The sequence below is a fragment of the Corvus brachyrhynchos genome, unplaced genomic scaffold (assembly GCF_000691975.1).
Source record: "Corvus brachyrhynchos isolate BGI_N302 unplaced genomic scaffold, ASM69197v1 scaffold12, whole genome shotgun sequence".
In the NCBI taxonomy this organism is placed as follows: domain Eukaryota; kingdom Metazoa; phylum Chordata; class Aves; order Passeriformes; family Corvidae; genus Corvus; species Corvus brachyrhynchos.
Window position 1 is genome coordinate 304787 of NW_008237885.1, and position 25691 is coordinate 330477.

Consider the following 25691-nt stretch of genomic DNA (forward strand, 5'->3'; position numbering starts at 1 on the left):
CATTCCTGCCCTTTCCTTTGTTTCCTTCCTTGCTCTCCAGAGGAGACCCGACCAGCCCAGACACCACAGGGGGCAGTACAATTGCACACTTAAAAAAGCATTTGAAGAATCATGAGATTTGAAACACCAGCTTGAGAAATGTTCTAGTCCCTTCTATACTAGAGTACATTTTTCCCTGTCAAGAGGTGAAATAGCCAGAAGCCATCACCTGTTTTCAAGACATAGATTCCACTGTTAATGAATTTGAATTTAAAAAAATGTGTCTACATTTCCCATACTGTATAAAACATTTGCTTAACATTCATGAGGTTTTGATCAAAGGATTCTGTGTAAGTCTCATGTTAGTCAAACAGCACAGTGTAGTAAAAAGAAGAACTGGTTTGGAGAGTAAGCCTAAGGAGAAAGAAGGATCTCAGATCTTCTACTGACACCACTGCACTACCTTGCAGTCTTGGGAAATCACATCATGTACTTCCCCACCTATAATTTCCTGTAACTCAGAATTATGTTGAGTTTTAATTAACAAACTTTGAATTTCTCACAGTCTACTAAGCTCTAGAGTTCAGCAAGAACACTGCACTAACATTGCTTTACCTGTTTTTATTACTTAGAGATGGAGAAAGTAATGCTGCCGCAAGTCATTCACACTGAATGGGTAAAAATACTAACAGGACTATGACACATTCCTTTGAAGCACTGTAAATCATACAGAATAATGAATATCAAATATAAAATCTACAATAAACATGAATTTACCTTTAATCCAGTGTGCCTGAAGACTGAAATAAATGTACCTTTCCAGCAGTGCCCTGAGTTTCAATACTGAGCTGCCTATTCCAGTCTGGTTTTGCACCCTCCCTGTCCTGTGCTCTGTCACCTAACACTACAGACAGACTTGTCTATTTCCTTGCCTTAAGCTTACAATACAGTTTGCATTAACATACACAGAATTCATTATTTTCAATAAGAACTGCAGCTTCCTTACAAATATAACTATCTAGTTTTGAAGGTTTACTGCAGCAGGAACTATGGGACTGGCAATGTGGCCAATCTCATAAAGGTAAGGAAAAACTGGGAAGTGCAGCTAACATCTTAAATCCACAGAAGATGGAGATCAAGGCTATGGATTTACAGTATGGATGGTGACTATGCAAAGACCTTCAGACAACCTTAACTATCACAGCAGAAATACATGAAGATCTGTTTTAAATTGAGCCAAATCAAGCACCAAATAATGTCTTAACATTAAGTAAATGTTGCAAATTCCAGCTATAAAAATGCACAGAAGGAAATTTCCAGACCAATATTCCTTCTTGCCTCACAGAAATTAGTTTGCAGACCTCCTCTTCATAATTTTATGATCATTTCTGTACTGCAGTGGTTTTACACTGTGCTACTACACCTGCCTGTGAGAAATCAGGAAGATTTCACAGGAAGATATCCAATCTGATTAATTTATGTAAGTGATGCTTCTAAACCATCTGAGAGTCCCTCCTGGGGAATCAGCAAACCATATCTAAGCATTTCACATTATACTTGACTCTCAGCATCAGCACCCAACAGCACAGAGGAGCTCACACCAATCTGCTCACTCTCCACAGGCACCTTGCCTCAGATAACAGAGCTCTCTAGAGTGGTCCAAAACAATAAGCACTGGGGATGCTCAAGGGTCTACTATGTAAGCTCCTTTCCTGAGCAGCACTTTCAGTGACAAGTGTGTGCCAGTCGAATCCATTTAGTGAAGTCCACGCAGTTCTTCTGTGATTCCAGTTTGCAGTTTGTTATAAAAAGAATTAAGTTTAACACTACATGGTTTGGGGGCTGGGACTTAACATGACCTGGGACAAGGTAAGGAGGATGCATTAAACCTCTTACATCCAGAGCCAGATTTCACAATTGACAGACTTGGGATATCTTGCACTGAGATTATCTCAGGCAACGTTTTTTTGGTCCTGATCTTTGATGATGGGGAGCAGCCAGTGCAGCTGTACTGCTAGAGAATGAGAAGCACTGAAAAATTCTAGACTATGATTCACAAAAATACTGTGCACAATTGGGGGCCCAGCCCTTACCTCTGTCGCAACTTCTTCTTCAAAATGTCATCAAGAAAAAGACTTGACAAAAGCACTGCTTCTTTAATTATTTGACTAGAAGGGTGACAAGACAAACCTAAGAAAGGCCTATAAAACTTTCTTCCTCCTTTAATCCTATGCTGTAATTTTTTAACTGTAGGAGAATTCTGAAGTTTCCTTTGGTTTAGCAGCGCAGACTGGGTGAATCAGTTGATTTTAAGTTCTTTGTTACTGCCTGATAGGAAACAAACATACCAAGGAAATAATTTTACTGGTCTCTCATAAATCACTACTGGAAGTGGATTAGGAGAACACTGGTGATGTTGGAACTTCCGTTACAGGAAGACAACAAACTCGTCACAAGTTTAGGTGACCAAAGAATGAGATTTAAGGATGGACTGGACTAAAGGAATGGGAAAATAGCAGCTCTTCATTACAGAAAAGGTTTTAAGGAAATGCCATATTGATGATTTCATCTTGGATAGCTGCCAAGGCTTTACATACAGAAGCTGTGCCTTTCTAGGTCACATCCTTGATTTTTTTTTTTAATTTGGGTTGTTATTTTTTTTCTTTTAATGGTGCCTGGGACAATTCTGGGACAAGAAAGAAGTATCCTCCTTTCCTACAGAATAAGGAAGAAATATCTAGAGCTAGCAAATGTCTTTGATTGTACAGCATGCTAAACCCCTAGTTATTGCCATTTCTTTTCACATAATCTCCTCCCTCTCTGTTTTGAAAAACAGCTCAGCCTGTTTCCCACGTACACACCCGCCATGGCATATTTTGCAGAAGCACTTCTTATCCAAAGTTTGACAAATAAAAGTGTTGTATTATGGACAATTAACAAATATCCAGTTATGTAGCTTTCAGATATGTATATATTTTCATTAGACTAATTTCAAAAGAAATGAAAGAAAATGCTTTATAAAAATCCTCTTGAAAGTGATGCATGTGGCTAAGATATTTTGATAACGTTATCTCCTGTAGATGGTTAATGCCAACTTGTCATCTGCACAAACAGGAAGCACCTCCTGATATATGTCCTGTTCACCTTTTTTTGACACAACAACCGCAGCGAAAAAAAAGAAAAAGGAAATTGCTTTGCATTTCACCTTTGTGAAGAAAGTAACATTTGTAAAATATTCCATTCTGTATAGAAGCCTTTACTTGATAAAGACATAAATATTGTCTTACTTTTTTTCATATAAAGCTTCATTAAAAAATATACTGGAAACAAGAAACATCGACTTGCTTTTCTGGTATAGATTTTTCAACAATGTATTGACTCCAAAGTTCACATACTGATGATATAAACAAAACAAAAAAAAAAGCATACCCTTGGATGACATGATATCTGCTGCTCAACACATTGCATAAGAGATTAAAATGGTGAAATTTCCAGTACACTTACTCAAAGTCAAGCCTGCCTCTTTTTGTGAGGATAAAACTCTTCTGTTTTTTGGTTGTTTGGGAAGAATTTTTTTTGTTTTGTTTTCCTTTTACTTTAATAACTTCCCTCTTTTGAAAGGGGGTAGAAACATAACAGTATTAGTGTTCTAAGCACTGTTCCTAATGACGGAAAGAATTTTTCACCAAGTAAAGCACTCCAGCAATTTCTAATGATATTCTAATTTCTCTGGAAATTTATCCTACAGACAAGTCTATTCAGCCAAAAGGCTCTGTCTCCAGCTCTTATTTTCTCCATCCTGAACTTTGATGCCTGCATTGTCCCTGAGGAGCTCATGTGTCACAGAAGTTCAGAAATCCACATGTGGTCTTTTCTGAAGCTTGATCAGTATTTCCTTTGAAATCTAGAAGGAACACCTTAATCTGGCTCCTGAAGCTGCCTGAGAGACAATGGAAGGGATTTCAGCACTGGCATGACACTGGGGGTGTCCAGTGTTCCAAATGCTGAAGGCAGGTCCACCAGCATGAACATGGAGTCTGTACTTGAAGAAATAATTTCAGCTCTGTTTTAGACATTTTGCACAAAACAGTTCTAATTCTTATCACATGGCTCTTTGGATGTGGACTAGTGACACTGAACTGGTATTAAAGCATGATGATTAGACAGATAATTCTTCACTCACCTCCTGTGCAAAAACCTTTTCAAAGAGTAATAAGGAATAAGGAGAGAATGAAACCAAAGTGAGACATCAGAATTCTAAAATTGTTTTGATTTCACAAGCTGAAATAACAAACTCTGGGCACAGAGGAAACTCAAACCCAAATTCTTCAAAATACTACATAAACACATACCTGACTATATAAAAGGCTAGTCTGTGATGACATAGGGAAACAGATCAGCATTCCATTTTGGGATGTAAAGGTTCCAGTTGTCTTGGGCTGCAAATAGGAGTAGCTTCCATTTGTTGACATCTCAAAGTCAATATACAAGGTGTCATATGCAGCACTTTGCACCTATAGTGCCTCTTAAGGTATCTGTCCTGATTTCAGCTGGGATAGAGTTAATTTCTTCTCAGTAGTTGGTAGTGCTGTGTTTTGGATTCAGTATAATGTTGGTAACACACTGACATTTTGGGGTTTGCTAAGCTGTATGTATCTTAAGTCAAGGACTATTTTTTGTGTGTCTCATGCTCTGCCAGTGACGATGCAAACAAAAAAAAGCTGGAAGGTTGCATAGCTGGGACAGGTGACCTGAACTGAACAAAAGGACATTCCACACCATAGAACACCATGCCCAATATCTAAACTGTGGGAGTTAACCAAAAGGCCAGTCCAGGTTAGGGAATGGGGTCTGGCCTCTGTCAGCTGGTGGTGAGTAACTATATTGTACATCACTTGTTTGGTTTGTATTTCTTTTTATTATTATTATTACTACTACTACTATTACTATTGTTACTACTACTACTACTACTATATTTTACTTCTTTTCAATTATTACACTGCTCTTATCTCAACCTAGTTTTGATTCTCCTCGCCACTCCACCAGGGTGGCAGGGGGAGGTGAGTGGCTGTTTGGTGCTTAGTTGCTGGCTGGGCTTAAGCCACCACAGCAGCACATTAAGGAACAAGGGGTGGAACCAGCTTGCAGTTGTTACGTGCGAGTATCAGAGTTCAAACCAGAAAACCTGAATGTTAAGTAGGACCACGTACTATCTGAACCACAGGCTTCTTTTTTACTACATACTGCAGAAAATGACACTCTAGAAGAACAAATGGTCCATCAAGACTCTCTGAGTGCACATTGCAAGGACAACAGAAGAAGCCCTGGTACCCAATAATCAAAAAAAAAAGATGCCCCCAAAACAGATGCCTTATTTGCCCCATGTTTATTAGAAATGAAGGGACAGGTACACCTAAAAAAACCCTGCCTTCTGTAAACAGAACTTGATCCAACAACAGTGAATTAAATATTCTGGAAATGCCTGCGGAAGTTTGTATGCCATGAGCTTTTTTATAAGAAATTGCCTCAAGTTAAATTGCCAGAGGAAGGCAATATAGACCAATCTCATAGGAGAATAAACATACTCTATTTCTCAAACAAATTATTTGCTTTGAAATAAAACAGTGTTTTGCTCTAGAAAGTTGTCCAACCACTGCTTCTCTAGGGAAGCTGATTACAAATATTAATCCAAATTCATAGGCTATAGCTCAAAAGTTGACTCAGAAAGAAAGATAATTTCATAATTCCAGCCCAAGAGAAAAAAGGATTGTTCAATATATGAGCAGGGTGCTACTAATGAGTAGGAGATAAAGTCAATCTTGTGATTGAGACAGCTGGCTGTTAATGAGACACACTCAGCTTATTCTACTAGCACTAGTGTCTGTTAGCTCTACTGTCTGTCAGCTCGTGGAATGGCCAACTTCCATAAAAAAAGACAGAAACCTGAAGTTTCTGTGGTAGTCTGTAGAGGAAATAGTCATAAACTGCTCATTACCTGGATCAGGACTCTGGAAATTCAATGTTTTTAATTTCACACCTAGAATCCATGGAAAAAGTTATACAGCAAAATAATCCAGAATAGCAGTGGGTTATCGGTTGCTGCAAATACATTATTAACATGGAACAGTTAAAAACCAGAGTTTCGGCATGCCAACATCAGTAGCATATGCAGTTTTTACACCAAATAAATGCTTGAAATAAATCCAAGTTTATTTTCAACACAAAGAAAATAGTATTAAACAATTACAGAGAATAATCAAGGCTTGAAAATGTCAGCAGAGTGCAAAAAAAGCAAAGGATGAGCTCAAGACACAGGTCTGAAGGAAAATATTGTTTTCTCTATAAAAATGGAAGCTGTCTGTTATTTCAAAATATGTCAACATGTGTACACTGGCATGCAGAGGAAAGGAAGAGTGATGGAATACTGAGTCTAAATTTAGCCACAGTGATTATTGCTGCAGCATACAAGCTTCATTCATGGACTGAAATGAATCTGTAAATCACTTACTGCTTAATACAATTCTTTACAAATATGATATCAAATCCTGTGCACACACATCCCATGAGTCTGGGCACAAAAGCTTTTTTATCCTATTGGTACCCTACGTATCATTGTCTTTGGGGTTTATGGAAGTGTTGCTAAAGGCAGCTTCTATTCAAATGTGTCAGAAAACCCCAAAGAAGCCTTAGGTAACACAGACTGATTGGAATGGAAACGTAATTAGAGAAAAAGACTGTGTGACACTCAGTTGAAAGTCTCACTCATTTATTCAGGTAAGCCAGTCTGGTAGTTTCCTTCCTGACAATGATACATACATTTGTGGAACAAAATGGAATAGCTGCTTCCATCCAAAGTCCTGGCTGTGAGAGCAAGGGTTTTCATGGACTTGGCAATGTATAAAGGTTGCAGAAGGTCTTCACGGTTCAAAATATCTGTTTGAAGGACTTCTTGTTGGTACTTAGACTTGTGAAGTTATTCAAGAAGACTTCATTGAAGTGCCACCTCATTGAAATGCCAGTAGGAGAGCTAAAGAATATGCCTGAGTCTGGTTCTTCACTTTGAGAAAGCAGAATTGAACTGTCTGGAAGCATATTCACTGGGGGATTTTTTTTCTACCATCATGAATGAGGATAACATTCCTGAGGAAGAATTCTTGAGCCAGGAAAATCTTTGCTCCACTAATCTATTATTTTTCCAAGGTCAGGAGTTTATTGCTTAGATATAACCAGAAGGTAAATTACCAATCTAGTCTCACAGTCCTTAGTTGATAAAAGATGAAACTTGCAAATCGCTCAGGATATGAGGCTCCCCATAACAATAAAGACACTCAGTGTGCCTCCCCACAGAACATGTCTCCAGTGTCCCAGGAGAAAGACATCTAATAAATGAACAATTAGAGGAAGTCCCTTTGTTGTAGGAGACAAGTCTTTTCAAGCAGCAGAATCTCCTATATGATGAAGATGAGATATACATATGAGATACCATGTGGTATGAATCTAAGGAGAGTCTGGCCTCAGTGAAAATTAGCGGCAGCTGGAAGAGAAGAACAAAAAGACAGGAAGGAAAAGAAAACATAAGCTTTAAGTGGACTATAGGGTAGAAAGAGAGCTAGTGAAATGAAGATTTTCATATGTGGCTGTAGGTTTGCTGCAGTCTGGAGCAACCTGGCGAAGCTCTTCCCTGACCCAAGACACTTAAGAGAAGCCAAGAAGAAGGCAATACCATGTCTTTAATATGCTCAGCAAAAATGCTCTGGGGAGAAAAACCCCATTTTTTCAAGATGAAGGGACTGACGTTGATACACCATCCATCCCAAATGGGCACAGGTAGGAGTGCTCAAAGAAGTTGTATTTAGTGCCAGCAGAAGGCACTTCTACCACCTTCCACATAACTGTAGTGACATCAGTGTAGCCAATACCACCTAGGCACGGAATCTTCCCTATCTATTCGCAATTTGGGTATCTGCCAGCCTCCCTCCAAGATTCTCAATGGGAAGTGAAAGTCAAGTTGACTCCTTGATACCCACACTGGTGCACAGATGCAGCAGTTGCTTCCCTTTTCCCATCAGGGTTTTATTTGGGTTACAGAAAGATAAACTTTAGAAAAATGCTGGGAAATGAAAGAGACCTAGAAATAGAAACATCAGGAGAGGAAGACCAAAATTTTTATCAATATTTCAGTGTCAAAAGGATAAAATAGCAAATGATTACTGGTGGTAAGACATGGCGGGAGAGAACTTCCCCCAAAGTGAAGAAGCATTTTGTATAGGAGCAAATACAAAGTATAGGAAACAAGAGAGGTGAAGGTAAAGAGGTGACAAAAACATGGGAGGAAAATGGCATAGTGGGGAATGAAAATGTGACAGTGTGAAGGGAAACAGGAGATCAGATAATGGGAAAAAAAGAAAAACAGGACAAACTATTTACAAAGTAGGACACACAAAAGAGTGTGAAAGAAAAGAACTAAGAAAGTGAAGTTTTAAAAGCAGTAACAAAATGGCAAGCTAGTATTTTTTTAGAGAATGAATACATACGGCACACATTTTATTCCACTGCCTTTAAAGGTGAATGTAGGTGATGCTAAGTAATTCATTTGGGACAAGATCATAATTTCTCAGCAATATCCACAGGAGAAAACAAAGAACACAGTAAGATCTAGAAAGTTTTCTAGATGAACACTATGACGTGTTTAAGGGCTGTATCCACAGCAGCTAGAAACCAACACAAAAACCAGTCACCATTTAACCACACTCCCCTGAGAAACTATCAATGTCACAGTTTCTAGCAACATATTCAGACACAGTGCCACTGAGTATTTGAGAGCTAAAATGAAGTACATCAAGTAATGAACTTGGTGGGTTTATTTTCAAATTCTACCACACACTCAATCTACTCATCGAAGTCACAGGTGTTTGACAACCCAGCACCCACACATGCAGTTCCATGCTTCAGGTTCCTCCAGACCAGAACATTTCAGCTAGAAAAAGACTGGGAAAGGTAAAGCTCAAAGAATTGACAGCGAAGAAATTCTGGGGTGATTGTTCCTTGCTTTTTGGTATTTTGTAGAAAGCATCCAAAGTGAACTCTGCTTTGGATAAAAAGGCTTAGTGAACAGCAGGAAAAAAAAATTATTTACATATCAGTATCACAGAGGTACACTATAAACAACTTCTGAGAAAGGCTTTTCCCCCAGTTTTTCCCCCCTTTTGGTTTATTTATTTATTTTTTTAATTTAAATTTTTTTATGTTGGTTTGCATAATCTGTCAGGCTCACATTCTTCAGAATTTCTTGTGAAGACTCAAAGAATAAACTTACTACAAAAAGCATCTATTTAAGAGAGGGGCCTCCCTTATGGGAGTTTGCCAACATTGCACAGACAATGGAGCCCCATTAAAAGCACTGATCTTCTCCTTCCATAATGCTACCAACATCCAGGGAAACTGCATTGTCTCATTTCTCAAACAGATGAACTGAAGAGTAAAGGAGTGGGAGGAATGAGCAGAGCACCTTCTCAAGAGGCAGCTGAACAAAATCGTTGCACTATGGCATACAGAGGAAAGTTAAAGTTCACTTCCCTCACCAAGCAAAGTGGAAAGTGTGAGAGAAAGTGTTAGTTTATCTCACCCATGGCACACTACGTACAGACAGCATACTGGGACTTCAGAAATCCACACATTTACCCAGAATATAATTCAAAGCCCTATCTGATGACTGACGTACTTCACAACTTTTATTATTTGAATTCCACAAAAAAACTGTCTAAGAAACTGATCTGTACTCTTTATCAGCTTTCCTCCCACAGGTAAAATTATCATCTAAATTCGTTTCATCTGTAGCATGATCCGTTCCGCTCCACTGTCTTCAAATTACACCTTGCCAAATCTCTAAAGGCAAAAGAATTGCCCAAGTATAGCAATCCAGAAAATGGTTTTCAACTTTTCCAATATTATTTTGAGATAGAAAACAGTCTGCTTTTCATTTTTACCACTACACAGCAACATTTGCGAGTGATGCTTTTTCTGATTTAGTTGATGACCAGTAAATTCTGTGAGTGAGTCATTAAGAAACACCAGGTGGGTGAAAAACTTTCATGACATACCTTTTCTGAAGAGCCTCTATGAAACACTCATACATTGATCCTATTGCCTTCTGATTGCTGGTTTCACAGATTAGCACTACTAGTCAAATAAATGCTGTGCTCAAGTTAAAAGCTGAACATAAAGGTAACTTGAAAGTGTTTCAGCAACTTGTAAAGGGAACCATCTTACTGATGTTCAAACCCCTCCAACCTTTTTAAAGAATTCTATTTGAAGTCAAACATGAAAAGACATTTTTCCACTTTCACTGTTCATAGCCTAGGGAAAGGACACGATGAGAGGAAAATGTTATCAACCGTTCTTTTATCATTTACAGTTCTGAACTTATTTACCACTTTTTGTAATTAAAGATATATTAGAAAGACTGTCCCTCGTAACTGGAAACGGCCTCCTTGTCACATCTGAAGAAACCTGACTTCATTCTTCCCAGATACTTGTAGCCCAACACACACTTCAAATTCATTTGCTATTACAATGGCAACATTCAAGAATTGAGTAATTTCTAGTTCAGTTCTTATGTTAAAACTGATTCGCATTTTAATAGGAATAGAGAAAAGTAGTTTAGAAGTTCCTGCTTGAGGAACAATTTCATCATATTGAAATGTTAAGGAAACAAGAAAACCAGAATGATGTTATCAGGGACTGGAGACAAAGATTCATACTCCAGTTGCAGGTCAAAGCTTTATGCCATCACACCTCTAATTCTGGTAATGCATTAAGGGTAACACAGCTATACCTGTTCACACTACACTATCCCAAACACAAGAAGAACTCATGTATCAGTACAGAGCTGTGTTTCAGGCAAAGAAAACTCACTGAAGACTTGAAATTGCTAGGCTGTAAATAAATTATGAGCAATACAAGTTCTCACATGGCAAGGTAAGGCCCGTGCTGTCTGCTAGTAACATATACACCTAAGTAACACATCTAAGATACAGGATTTGAGACACCACCTGCCTTGTTTTACTGCCCTGCAACACGAAGTCTGAGAATATCTGCATTTGTTGGTTTGTATAAAACAGAGAAAATAAAGACTCTTCTGTTCAATAAGGAAATAAACCAAGAGCATTAAACGTGGCAAACAGCAAGTCCCTTGTGGTTTACCTCTGCAGGTTAGAGAATTTAATTTCTGCCCTTAAGAAACAACCTATACACCTACAAATACAGGAATTCCATAAAAAATTTTCAACCTCTCTGAAAATGATGCTAACCAGACAGATACTCAGAAGAGTCAGGAGCATTTTGATTTCCTAACTTTACACAATGTCTTTCATTAAAGACCACCAAGAAGCAATCACTTTACCCTTCAGCCTCATTTTTGGTGACAGAATGCCAGGAGTACTGATATCCCCACGAAATTGTCTGACATTCTGCTCACATCTTGTGAAGCAGTTTTAACATATAAAGCTATATAAACCACTTAAACAGCTATCAGCAGTACAACAGTGTATGAAAGATGAAGAAAGATTTTAAAATACATTCTTTTTAAGAAACAGGAACAATGCAACATCTATGAACCAAAGAAGTATATTTCTTATAACAATATAATCCTTAAAGAATGTATAGCAATACCTGCTGCTGTCTTTGCCGCCTCATTTGGGCAACCTGAGACATCATGATTTGACGATCCAGTAACTCCATCCTCTGCTGCCTCTGGATGTCAACTGTTGCTCCCATTCCCACTCGAACTTCATTTGTTGGTTCCGAAGATGAGAAGACTGGTTCAAGAGTCCAAGAAAATATCTTTGCTACCCATCTGGGTACACAAAGAATTTGATGAACTTTTAAGATACTGCTATTGTAGCAAATCCCAGAAAGCTGAAATCAAAAATGAAATGTTAAAAAAACCCTGAAAACCAAAGAACTTAAATACACCACATTTACTTTGAATTTGGCTGCAGGTAACAGTTGGTCTTTCTGGTTTTTAAAGCACTTTTACTGTATTTACTCACTGTTCTCAGTCAAGAATCAGAGAACGAACAGGGGATTTCTTTACTTCCCTACAACTACAAACTATTGCTTTTTAAAATCTGTGTGGTACATTGCCTGTGACTCATAAAGTTGCATGGGGTTTTTTGTTTGTTTCAGAATTTGAGCCCAAGCCAAGTGACCCTTTCTAAAACTGGGCAGAATTCAAATAAAATTTTAATTTCTAGTAAAAGAGCTGGTCAGGGTATGCTGCATGCTGACCTGAGAAGATTAAGACTGCTCTTGAGGATGCTGAAGCACTGTAAACACTTCTTCAAAAAAACCCAAACCCCCTTAAGGCTTCTGTCCCCATCACCCGAGTCTCTCCTTCTAGTAAAAATAAAAGTAAACAAGCAGAATTGAAGTTAAATCTAAGACTATGCACAGACTTATTCCAAAAGGAGCCCATCTACCTTACAGGAGGAAAAAAAAATGTTTAAAAAACAATTCATTAAAAACTGTGATACTGAAAAAGCCAGTTTTTGTGAGGCACTTCTCCTACCCATTAGAAAAAATCCCATTTGCTGTGTTTGTGCTTGCCTTGAGGCTTGATTTCATTTCAGATTTAGCAGGAGAAAGAGAAATTCATGTGCCCCATAAATGGATTTACAGTCATCACTCAGCCATTATTTTGAATGTCATTGTGAAGCCGCAGCACTTGAGCCCAAAGAGGTTCCATTTGCATTCTGCTTTATGCCACATTTCAGCATTTGTGACCCTTTATTGTCTGTTATGCCACAAAAATTATGCTGCGACAGCACAGTGAAATGAACAGGAAGAGATCTGAACCTCAAAAATCTGTAAATATACCCCAGAAATGCAATTTTGCTAAAATCAATGTAGAAACTCTGCATCCGAAGTATTTATTTATTTGGGGCTATTTGTTGTATCTCACTGACATTTGTATAAACACACTAAATGCATTGATGAGTATACCGGGGAGACAGTATAGGAAAAAGCAGCATTCTTTGGGAGAGGGGGTATTTTTCATACTATTTAAAAGGTTAAATATCCAATGAGGTAGTGAGACTTTTAGCAAAACCACATTCTACTTTGGGAAACAATGATTTTGTTTTATTATACTTTCATTTTATGACGCAGGGGTGAATGTAACACCAAGCACAGGCCATTCTAAAATGAGAAAGAACAGCTTTAAACTACCCTTACCCTCTTCAGTCTTTCAGCCATGCTTTGAGAAAGGAGGTAAATGCTATGAGGGCCATAATCACATCAGAGTGAAGGCTGCCTTTAACAAAAATTTTCGGTATTCAAAGGAAGGTCCTAACTGGACAGGGCACTGTCACAGAAGCTTTTTCATGACCTCAGATAGTCTTTCCTCAGCTCTAGTGAAACTGTTCCAGATGACTGTAAATTCATGACTAAAACCTGTGCACATCAACTGGAAACTAAGATATAGCTATAATTGCCAAAGGATAAGAGGAAGAAAATTCATACCACTCCTGCAATTCACCTGCTTTTGGTATGTAGTACTTGAGGTATCTGCCTAGCAAGAAGGTCTCTCAGAAGCTAACGCCCTGGTCCTGAGGGAGTGACGTAGATAGACTCCTCACTCAAGAAAACCTAGATTGTACAGTAACTGAGAAAGCAGTTTTTTGGGGAGCGAGAACCACACTGCAAATATTACAGATACATTTAATCTGATGTTTTCTTCAACGCAAAACGCTCGAGCAGCACCAGAGCCTATAAGTTATCTTCCTTCCTCCCACCTTGTTAGGTGTAGGGAGCATCATTACGCTGTGGAGCCATGAGCCCTCTTTCGTTCCAGGGATTCTGCACACCTAATCGTACAGGTGTTAACAGGGTAAGAAGTCCCACTCAAAATACTTTGTCCAACATCACACCAGCATTCCCTCACTGCTTTCAAATGTCCCTCCTAGATACTCATCTCCGCTCTCTCTTACCACCTTTGAAAAGGTCTACTGTTTACAAAAATCTTGAACAGGTTCAAAAAGTCACAAGAACAAAACAAAGCAAGTGGTGATAGGAAAATCCGCATCTCCCTGAATATATGACAAATCTTGACACGTGTCTGAACATATTAACCACAAACACAATCATTCTTTTATCAACTCATGATAGAAAATTGAGCAATGAGATAACAGCAGCATATCTTTGGTGTCAGTACTTTGGAACTTGTTTGTCTCAGAAGGGAAGGTGTACTGCAAGCACCAATTAGCAGCTGCATCAGTAAAAGCATTCTTGCATTTTCCTTAGCTGAGATGGCTAGTCATAGAATCATTTAGGTTGGAAAAGAGCTTTAAGATCATCAAGTCCAGTTGTTAACCCAGCAGTGCCAAGTCCACCATGTCTTTAAGTGTCACATCTACATGTCTTTTAAAGACCTATAGAGATGGTGAGTTAACCTCTTTTTGCCCTAGGCAGCCTGTTCCAGTGCTTGACCAAGTTTGGTGAGTAATTTTTCCTAATACTCAACCTAAACCTGCCCCTGTCTCAACTTAAAGGACATTTCCATTTATCTTACTTGGAAAAAGAGACTGACCCCCACCTCATTAAAACCTCCTTTTAGGCAGTTATATTTATATATATCCTTTTAGCAAGTCATCCCAGAGCATTTAATAGGAAGAAAAGGCTTTATATAGCTAGAAGTTTACTGACATGCTAAAACGAAGAGATATTATATGGAAGTATAAGAAACTTTGAAACGCTGTGGTCACTTATAACAAATTTTCAGTAAGTTTCACCTAGTGAGGACAAGATAGCTATTTCTATATTTCCAATAAACCCAGAATGGAGATATTTGTAGTTAAAATAGGTCTTGTGATTCAGACTGGCTCAGTGTCATACTCTCATCTTAATGTCAAGTATTTCCAAAGAACTTCCTCTTTAGCTGGTTCATATGCAGAACTTGATATCATTTTAAAAAACACAAGCTTTGACAAAGTATAAAGCAACTTTTTACACCATTTTTGTTACTGACATTGAGTGAATTTCTAGTGTTTAAGAAAGCAAAGCAACACTGTTTATTCAAGGAAGATAAAACGATCTCATTATATCCCAATTTCAGCACCAGACATCAGATTAAAGGGCTACTTCTCCCAAACTGAGGAGCCTCTACTGTATTTTAGCCTCCAAAAGTCACCACAGAAAGACGTTGTGGTTATGCTCACACTGTTAGAATGGAGAATTTGTGGCTGGCAACATAAGGTTCATCTTATACCTTATATGGTTTTCTGTTAGTCACAGCATCATCCACCATATTGCATGTGGCATAGTGCTAAGCAGAGGAAATGGAGAATGCTGGAAACTCTCTGGCACACTGCAGAAAAAAAGTGTGCTTATATATTTTCACTTTCTTAACACCTTGGCTTACTATTGGTTCTTCATATGAAGTTTCCTAACCTCCTCCTGCCCCCATAGAAAGCCTAACTTCCCCTCCCCTTCCCTCATGTCCTTCCAAAGTTGTACACTTTTAAGAAAAAGGAAGTAGCTGTAGTTTCTCTGTACATAAGGTAAACCAAACATGGCAGGTCTCGAGTATTTTACATGGCAAAGAGACATATGCTCCACGAGTAGCTGGAGTAGTATTTAAAATTTAAATTCACTGTACTTGATTAACACCAAAAAAAGGAAATCAAACAGAAAAAAAGTAGACTGGTGTAGAAAATGATGTTGAAAATTATTTTGCCTAACAGAACTTGACAGCAAATACTCAATTATTTTGTTCTGAAAAACGTAAATATATTAATCATATGTACTCAAGACTTGGCTATTTTCAGATACCAACAAATGAAGAGCAAATAGTTTTCTTAAGGTGAAATGACATTTATATACCTATTTTATCTGCTTAATCCTTAGTATGTTCTGAATTCTATACAACTAGAATCAAAACATGGGCTTAAGTTTGTGTCAGAATCCTGTATTTATCTTCATTAAAGAAGGCATTTATCAAACCAAAATGGATTGTGTGAAACCCACCCAAGAAACAACTACCCAACAAATAAACCCACTACACATATATTTTCAACTTCTGTTACAATTGTAACAGATTATTCTGTTTGGGTTTCCTTTTTGGAAATTGTTGCAAATACTATAAACAGCCTTTTGCAATAGTTACTTTGAGAGAAAAATAAGATTATAATGATACTAAAATATTTCTCTTCAATTTTGTTTCCAGTTGACTGGGCTCATAAATTTTCCAGATACCTTGAAACTTTTTTCTTTAGAGTTCCTCAATGCTTCATTGGTCAGATGGAATCATTATCAGCTAAAAAACATTGTGTATGTGCAAGCACGACTGTACTGCCATTTCAGCACAGTCCTAAGCATAGGTTCCCTTGGTCTTTGCCAGCGTTCTGCAGGTGATCATTATCATGTTGTTAACCAGATCTCTTCAATTAAAAGATCAGGATTTGATTAATCTAACCCAACATAGAGATCTGTAATTTAAAAGCCTACTTATGAGCTGGTTGTTTAAAGTTGGTTTCATAGTCAATAGAGAAAAATGGGCACTCAGGATGTAACTCATCCTTTGGCAGATGTCTCCAAAGTACACACACAGCTGAATTACTCTCATGGATTCCCTCTCTGAAAAAGGGTAACATTGCTGCCAAAAAAGCAAATGTTCATAGAACGATCTAATTCCTAATGAACCAGTTGGCATAGCTGACCAAATAGACCGTATTTTGGACACAGAAACTCTCAGATCAAAGAGAGAAATTTAGAAGTGAAATACAAACTGAAAAACCAATAGCCATTTTTCTACAGGATCTTAGAAGCCACAGATATAAAAGACAAAGTATCTTATGACACATTATTACCTTTTCCCTTCCTTTCTCACTACTTCCTTCCAGAGTTGGAAATATCTGCATCTCCCTCCTCCCCAGACAATTAAAACCTCACTTCCAAACCAATATCCCCCTGTACTCCAGATGAATCAACTCCTTTTTTTCTCAGATGTGTTAACTGATGCAGGAATAAGTGCTGGTAGCTTAGTCAGTTATCATGTGTTAACATCTTGACGTGGGCAAGGTGTCAAAGTTCCCATTATAGGGGGCATTAAGACAATAAAGTCAGTAGAATGTAGTGGCACTCAGATAAGTAACTTACAGTCAGTCAGCTGACCACTGAGCATTGTCCACACAAATATTTCACATTAGTTTTGGGCAGGATTCAGCATGTGTTAATGTACATGTGGATATCTGCGTGTGTCATGAAGTTAGCAGATAGACAGACTATGCTTCTTTTTCATTTTGTAACCTTTGTTCCTCTGTTGCTTTTCCATTTCTTATTTCAGGCTATTCACTTCACAAGCTATGCACTGCTGAGGTTGCAGCTGGGTACTTAGGTCAGTTCTGCATTCCCTGGCACAGGAGACATGGACTTGCTGGAGCAAGTCCAGTGCAAGGCCACAAAGATGATCAAAGGACTGGGAGCATCTTTCACACGAGGAGAGGCTGAGGGAAGTGGGACTGTCTGGCCTGGAGAAGGCCCAGAGGGATTTTATCGAAGTAAAGAAATGCCTGAAGGGAAATGAAGAGGATGAAACCAGGCTTTTCTCAGTGGTTCCCAGCAACAGGAACAGAGGCAATGGGTGCAAACTGAAACATGGGAGGCTCCCTCTGAAGATCAGGAAACACTTTTTCACTGTGAGGTTGATTGAACACTAGCACAGGTTGCCCAGCGAGGTGGTAGAGTCTCCATCCTTGGAGATACTCAAAAACCATCAGAACATGGTCCCGGGGCAAGCTGTTCTGGGTTGCCCGGCCTGAGCAGGGAGGTTTGGACCAGATGTTACCCTCAGTGATTCTGTGAACTGAGTATTTGCTCTTTGGTAGGTAGTTCTATCAGGAAAGGGGAATCACATCAGTTACACACAAAACACATGGTTTTACTTAGGTAAGTACTTAAGCAAAGGCAGAATTTTTAGTGAGTGGGTAGTCTCACTGATATTAGCAATACTACTGATATTTATACTGTAACACCAATGTCAAATATTCAGAAGTTAACTAGATCAAACATTTAACTAACATTTACCTGAATCCACTTATAATCACAGTTACAAAGAGTCCAAGAAATATCATACTTTGACCAAAGACCTACATGAGACTAAACATGGATGACTGAAGGATATCCAGACTAACTGGAGGATGAAGGACAATGCGCAGCAGGACATGAATGTGGAGGTAACTGCATACATTAACAGACTCTGACCAAAGACTCTCTTTGAGAAAGTACATATTTAATACTAATTTTAATTATGTAGAAGGGATGATAACTTAAATATGAACACCATACTGTGGGGTAATACAAATGCTTCTACATTCCTTTTAAAACATTTTTTAAAACAATAAAAAATTCAGCATGAATTGTTCACAATCACTCAAGAAAGATGTGAAAGAGGAAGAAAAACAACACAAAAATCAGTGATTCCTAGGTCTGATCAGGTATTAACTACATAATGTTATTTTTAAGACAAGAACTAAAACAATGAAAGTCTGGTTTAATTATTTTGCTCCCCAGCTGAATCACATTTTATCCTATAAATGCCAATTCTAAAGGACATGAATTCACTATACAGAAACACCTCAGCTGGATGAATAACTAACAGAAAGAATGGATAAAGTTCTTAACAAATAGAACCCAAAAGTACAATCCAAGTACACTTGGGAGCATTTAAGAGCAGATAACCATAGTCTATGTAAAACTAAGTTAGCCACTTCAAAATTATGAATAATAACTAATGTACTCAAAAAAACAGAACTGAAATTAAAACCATGCCTTCAACACCATCTGAACTTTCTATCTTAACCTTAAGCCATTAAAGTACAAGCTCTAAATTACAGATGCTCTATGTTTTCCAATGTCTAAATATAAAAAGTGCAACTTTTCATACAATCTGAGAAAAGTAAATTCCAGTGTAGCACAGCAACAATGAAGAAAACTGTTGCATTCAGCTTAGTGAAATCTGCAAGTCAAGCAGGGTTTCAGAAACTTTTCAATTTCAGTTTCCTAAGGTTTGAACTAAACTCTACATAAATTCAAGGCAGCTCACAGTAGACTTGGTGGGTTCCAAATTTTGAACTTTATGCAGTGCAGGTCATCTTGCAAACAAGTAAAAAACCAATACTAGATAAGAAGAAAAGCTACAACACTAAAATCAAAGAAAGAGCCTGAAAGATACCTTCCCCCACGAAGTACAGCCCTAAGCTACTCAGAAAAACCCATGGCATGTGATCTGTCTGATGACATCATCCTAGAAAGTGGAGGGAATTGCATGTCTTAGTGGGACATGTCTTCTGCTGGTGACCAACCTGAGCTTCTTTAAGCAGGCGAGCTCTAGCTATGACTGAGCCTTGACACACCTCTCAAATTTCAATCCTACAAGAGTGTAGCAAGAAAAAATGTAAAGTGGGAATCCAAGAGATTTTAAAGGGGTGGGGGGAAAAAAAAAAAAGATGTATACATCCAGTGAAACATGAATACCACTTCCTAAGTTGTTTTGATTATTTTAAAGAAAAAAATAGTGAAGAAACTGTTTCAGGCCTTCACTAAACTGAGTGATATGCACTGCATGGAAGCACTTCCGTAAACAACTACTGAAAGAATTAGAATTTTAGGCATCTCTAATATGTTTCCTAATTTTATGACACAAACCCCAAAAAACTCCTATCATAAGAAACAAATGTGGTCTGCATGTGCCAGGCATCATATATTCCTGGCAAAATAAATCACAAGAAATTAAATTAGTCTTATCAATCGTAAGAACATTACAGATTACTGATTACATCAGATTTGCGATTTTCTTTAACTCTACTTCTTAAATTCTCTCTTCCTTATAAATAGGCATCATGTATTTAAACAGCATGTTTTATACAACATACCAACAACTGACATACCAAAAGTACAATAGCTGATTGTCCAGTTTCATGTGGAGAGTAAAGAAACTGCCTTTAAGAGTGTATTCCTGTGCTGGATCCAGCATCAAAATTAGATCTAGCAAGATATACCTCATCACAAAGACAGACACAGCAGACCTGTATTCCAATAACAAAACTGTAATTTTTGCAACTGAGAACAATTCGCCTTCAAAACTACAAATTGTCTAAAATTCCCTATCACCAGGCACATTACAAGAATGCCTACCTGCACGTTTCTGTAATGATGGCATCACTCAAAACCACTGAAAACAAGAACTCAAGGCAGTACAATTCTCAGTATGTCCATACCCTGCCTGGAATTCACAACTAAGATTAATGATACTAATGATACAAGGATGTAACTGGAAAGTCAGATCCCATTTAGTCATGTTCAAATACAGATTGTGAGAATTTAAATAAACCTAAACCAGGAACATAGTGAAGACAAAGTGGAAACTGACAACATCCTAGAAATTGTGCACCATTCATTTTGATATTCCACATAAGCAGAAGTTAAATTACAGAACAGCATCATAATACACTCATTTGAGTGGCTAAGTGATCTTCAGTGCTAAAAATACAGTGAAGTGTCTAACAGGCAATAAACTAGTAACTAAATATCACAGCTATCTGACCTGGTGTTAGTGCATTTACTCATCCCTTTTGTACAAATACCTGAAAATTTGAGTCCACAAAGACTAAGCTAGTAAGCTAGAAAAATGTCAAGAGTAGTAAGAATTACACAACATAGGTTGTCAGAAGGACTTAACATCAATTTGACAATCTATTAACTTCTGGCACTCTACATACACGTTATCAACCAACTACACCTGTAGTGCTAAAAGACACCTTTATAGAGTTGCATATCCTTTTTCAGATTATTTAATGTATCATGAAACTTTATTCCTTTATCAAGTTTTCTCAAAATTTATGGCAAACTATAATTTCTAACAGAGAAGAAAAAGAGACTTCTTAATCACAGAAGTGTGGCAGATATGCTACACAAAAAAAAAAAAAAGGCTGAAATTCCTAGCATGAATTTCTTTTGAAATTGCAGCACTTATTACAAAGTGGAGTGCAGCTCTCTGCTTGCTGCGGAAAAAAATTTGAGACTGAAAACACATCATCATTGACAATGACTTAATTCATGCTGACTGAAGCAATAAGAAAACTTGAAATTATTTTTTTTAGCCTTCCTGTGACACAGAGGTAGCTCAATTTAATCCTGTGGATTTACACCTAAGTAAAACATACTGTCAACCTGAAATGAAAAACACCATGCTAATTTATAAAAAAGATAATTAAGAAAGTTGAGAAAGTTTCATTATACATAAGAATAAAACTTTACATTAAAAGAGAATTAAAAAAGAACTGCATAATATATTACGAAACAAAAATTAAGCTGTTCTTTATATGTCTGTATAACCAAGTATACATACAGCTTCTGTCATCAGGAAAGAGGGAGTTAAAATGCCTTTCCATTTCTTTCCTTTCCTTCCCTCTCTAATGAACACCTGTTTGAAAGGAAGGGCTATTAAAAGAGCCAGCCGAGTAACAGGAAGGGTAGTGCATTCGGAGGAAGTCACAGATCCTTCGGAGGGCACAGAGGCTTGGGCTGATTTCCAGCGGAGACAGATTCTGGTTTGTTAGCTGCACTGCTATCATCGATATTTATAGCAAGATCAAATCATGAAAACATGTCACTATTTGCTGTTTTGTCACTCCTGTTATTAGTTATGCTGCAAATTCACAGAATACTTTGCAACAGTCAATGCAAATAGAATGCAAATGGAGACCAAACTACAGAGTTGTAGCAGCATTTCCCTCTGAGCTCAACCCGAGTTCAAATTAGTATGCAGCAAGGACATAATTTGAGTTCTCCGGACTCCATCAACTTAGTAATGAGCTCCCTTGGAAGTGGGCACTCTTGCTGTCTGAAAAGGTTACAGTCTTTTGGGCCAAGAAATCAGTCTGAGCTCCTAATGTCTAAGTTCGTAAAATTTTAAGAGAAGCTCACCAGTATCTAATAATCTGAAGGATTTAGCACCATCTGTTTCAGCACTTAGTGCCTTAGTATCAAGAACAGAGTAAGAAAGGAAAAAGACCACACCTCCTTTATCTGACTGATGTGATGAACATGATTTTGTACCCTTACTGCCACTGTCATTGTGAGAAACAGCTATACTACAGATCTCCTAGGAGATCAGCAAAGTATGAAAAAGCCACTAAAAGCTGAGTTTTGGAATCAAAGCTTGAGGCTTGCTGAAAACTGAAAAAACCAAACCCCAACCCAGGGCACACATTTCTACCATTTCCTCAATAATGTCATTTATAGTTGTGGGTGTACAGCTATATCCATGGCAACAGAGAGCAGTGGCACCCTGAAAATATTAACTACCAATTTTGTCATCTGTCAGTGTATCACCAGCTAGTCAGTGCTTTACACATTTTTAAGTTGAAGAGGAAAACTTTCTACTTACCATCACAAAATATTACTTTGTAATTTCTGTTCATTTTGAGTCCAAATATACTGTGCTGATCACATACATAACAGTGTTTTAAGCAACACACGGTTTTTATAACAGTAAGACTTACCAATCCACTTAAGGCTAAAATCCAGATGTAGGAACCAGAAGTTAAGAGCTAGAAGACAAGAGCAGGGATTTAAATTTTTATTTTACAAAGTTATTGCTATATGAACTACTAAGCTGCAATATAATATAGGCTATGCACTCATCATGACAACGGAAGACATCAGACTTTTACCTCTGTTAAAATTCAGTTTAACATTAAAAAAAAGTATTCCAGAAGCAGCAAAGTGGAAAAAACACAGGGATCCAACAATTGCTCCCCTTCTACAGAACAATACATTTTATTTTCATATAGCTTACTGAGTATAACAGGATGTCAGTTATAGGCTGCACAGAAAAACAAGTCTGAAAGACAGACTGAAGCAAAGGAAATGACTCAGCAACGGGAGAAGAGTTCCAAGCAGGCAGGCACCCCAAGTGAAGCTCTCAGACATGCAGTCAGACAGACTAAGCACAAGCATCAAAATTAAAGGAATGGAGTTCTCACCCAGTGACATTTTGCTGACATGAAATCACAGAAATAAGTCGTAGTGAATTTTTAAAAAAATCCTGATAAGCCAACATTTCAGCCCATTGTTTCTAGCAAAGTATGTGACTAGTCATCTGGAAAAGATTATTACCAACTGGAAAATGGACTGAAAATTAGACCAGTACTGGTTACTGAAATGTTTCTGCACGATGCTGTCTGAATCATAAGAACACCTTCCCTCAGGGACTTGAGATAAGGGCAGAGTTTACAAATGAGGAGAAGGCAAATGAGTCTTCCCTCAGCCTCTGTGTGATGGCAGCAACTGTTCTGCACACAGCAGGGAGAGATCCCACACAGATATGGGGGTTAGTGACAGCACTGATCTGCACTGGAGGTGCTCAGTGTATGAAAGCAAAATACAAAAGACATGATGGAAAACAGGCCACACAATATCATGGCTTTCCCAAAGACTGCAATAATAGTGGAATTGATGGGTTCAGAAGAGAGGAAACAAGATTTCTGAAAGATCAAGAAAATAAGGTGCTGAAGCAGAAAGTGTAGGAAACCAAAGGCTGAACAGGAAAGAGGATGACTTAAATGTTCATGTGGAGCACAAGTCAACATTCTGAAACTGAATACTTTATCTAAAATACTCTCTACCACATTTCACGTAACTATGGTGTTTACCCCACTGCCAGTGCCAGAGCTACTTTTGAATCCCTAGAACATATAGAAATGAGCCTAATTCCTCACAAATTTGTATGTCTCCTATTTCATAATTCAGGTTGTAACACAACTGTCCATTCATTTCTAGGCTGCTGGGTTTGGGGTTTTTTAAAATTGTTTTTTGAACAATTACTGGCTTTCTACACAAAATAGCTATATTTTTCCAGTGATAGTTCACAGAATACTACATGATGTTGCTGTGCTCTATGTTACACTATTTTAAATTACCTGTCACATAGTAACGCATGATATACAAGTGAGATTAATTTATAGAAAACTGAAATTCGCCAAAACCTTGATTATTTGCAAACAGTCTTACCATAAAAAATACTGTATTCTACACCTTCATTTGAACTCTAACAGACAAGGGAAAAAATAAACAAATTCAAGAATATAAGTAAACTGGAAAGGTGAAAGATACATATGCTTTAGGAACAAGTTCTGTTTTAATCTCTTTTTGTCTGATTCATTTTACTGACCAAAAAAAACCCCTGTAGAATTGTCTATTATATTTTTCCATGTAAGACAAGGTAAGAACACATCAGTTGCTCACCACTTCAGCATACTAGAAACACATGTTTCTCTGTGTTTTAGCTGATGGGATAGTTACTTGTTAAATGTATGTTGAATCGTGCATCAAAATTCATACACAAACATACAGAAATACTACAGAAAAACTAACTACTACATTATTAGTTTATTAAAAGATGAACAAGCAAGTACATACCATACCTGTAAACCCAGTATGTAGACCAGAGACTTGTTTGTGATAGAAAAGTGTCCCAATACTTGTGTCACCTGCACTCTTGGAATGGAGGAATAAAATGGAACAAACAGCGCAAACACAGGACCCAAGCTGCAGAAAGAAAGACACAGATGGTTATAAGAATGATACTAGCAACAGTAGTGTCAAAGAATCAAAAGGAGTTAATTCTAAGTACATAACAGTCAAAATGTTACACCACCTTGCAAACAAAGGTCTTCCGTGGGAACCAACACTAGGTAACTTGTGGCATTCAAGGCAATAGATAAATTAGCAAATAAGAACAAGTGACAAAAAGTATTTTATTTCCAAATGTTTGGGACTGAAGGCAGAAGAGAAGGCAACATATTTCCTCTGATAGCAGATTTCTCCTATAAAGCACAGCACACAACAAGAACAGCAGTGATTTCCTGCATCAGAACAAAGTTTCTTTGATTCAAATGGACAAATGATAAGGATTTTACCTTTCCCAAAAGGTTAAGGAAACCACTTCACTTATGAAGCTACGCTCCTGGTATTTACCCAGACTTAAGGTGTTAGAGGATTGCCAATAGAGTACAGTATCTAAGATGGGAGTATTGACAGTTTGATTTAATTTCCCTTTGCCAGTGACTTCCTGGCCCTACAAATAAAACTTCCTTTAGGGTCCTCATCTTAATCACAACACAAGATGTTTTTTAAGTTTTTAAACCACCATTGGAAGGAATGTCATAGAATCTAAGACTTCAAGCACTTTTTACAATAAGCAGATGCCTAGACTGATCTTGTGAACATGAACTAGTGCATTTCATTCAGACACAGAGATACAAAGCCCATTTTCCTCACCATAAAGCACACAGAAAACGAAACCATGTCTTAAAAAACACAGAGGAGGTCACAGAAGAACCAATGCCAAAGGCATGGATATGGGAGATTCTAGGAGAAAAATACTTCCTAGGATGGAGAAGGTGAATTACAAAAGGTCTCTTCAGGCAGACACAACTTGCTGCACTGGAGGAGCTGTGAAAGCTGCAGGCAGGGGAGGCCGCCAGCAAAGTGCCATCAGCCCCAGGTGAATGCTGAGCCATAGCTCTGTGCTGTCCTGGGCCCGACAGGCACAGGGTGCTGCATGGGGTGATTTTTCACTGATTATCAAAACTTTCAAGAGTTGCAGTTCCCACAGGACTTTACATTAAAGGGATCCTTCTGTACCCAGCAGG

At 37.9% G+C, this 25691-nt stretch overlaps 1 protein-coding gene across 2 annotated transcripts in view; it reads right to left on the reverse strand.

The window, feature by feature from the left end:
- UBAC2 (UBA domain containing 2) overlaps window positions 1–25691 on the reverse strand; it is a 101347-nt gene that overhangs the window by 5788 nt on the left and 69868 nt on the right. For both annotated transcript variants that reach the window (XM_008632414.2, XM_017732604.1), the window contains exons 5-7: window positions 24462–24585; window positions 22539–22586; window positions 11650–11895 (exon numbers count right to left, since the gene is read on the reverse strand). In XM_008632414.2, coding sequence (XP_008630636.1) covers window positions 11650–11895; window positions 22539–22586; window positions 24462–24585 — 418 coding nt within the window. The remainder of the gene's footprint in view (window positions 1–11649; window positions 11896–22538; window positions 22587–24461; window positions 24586–25691) is intronic.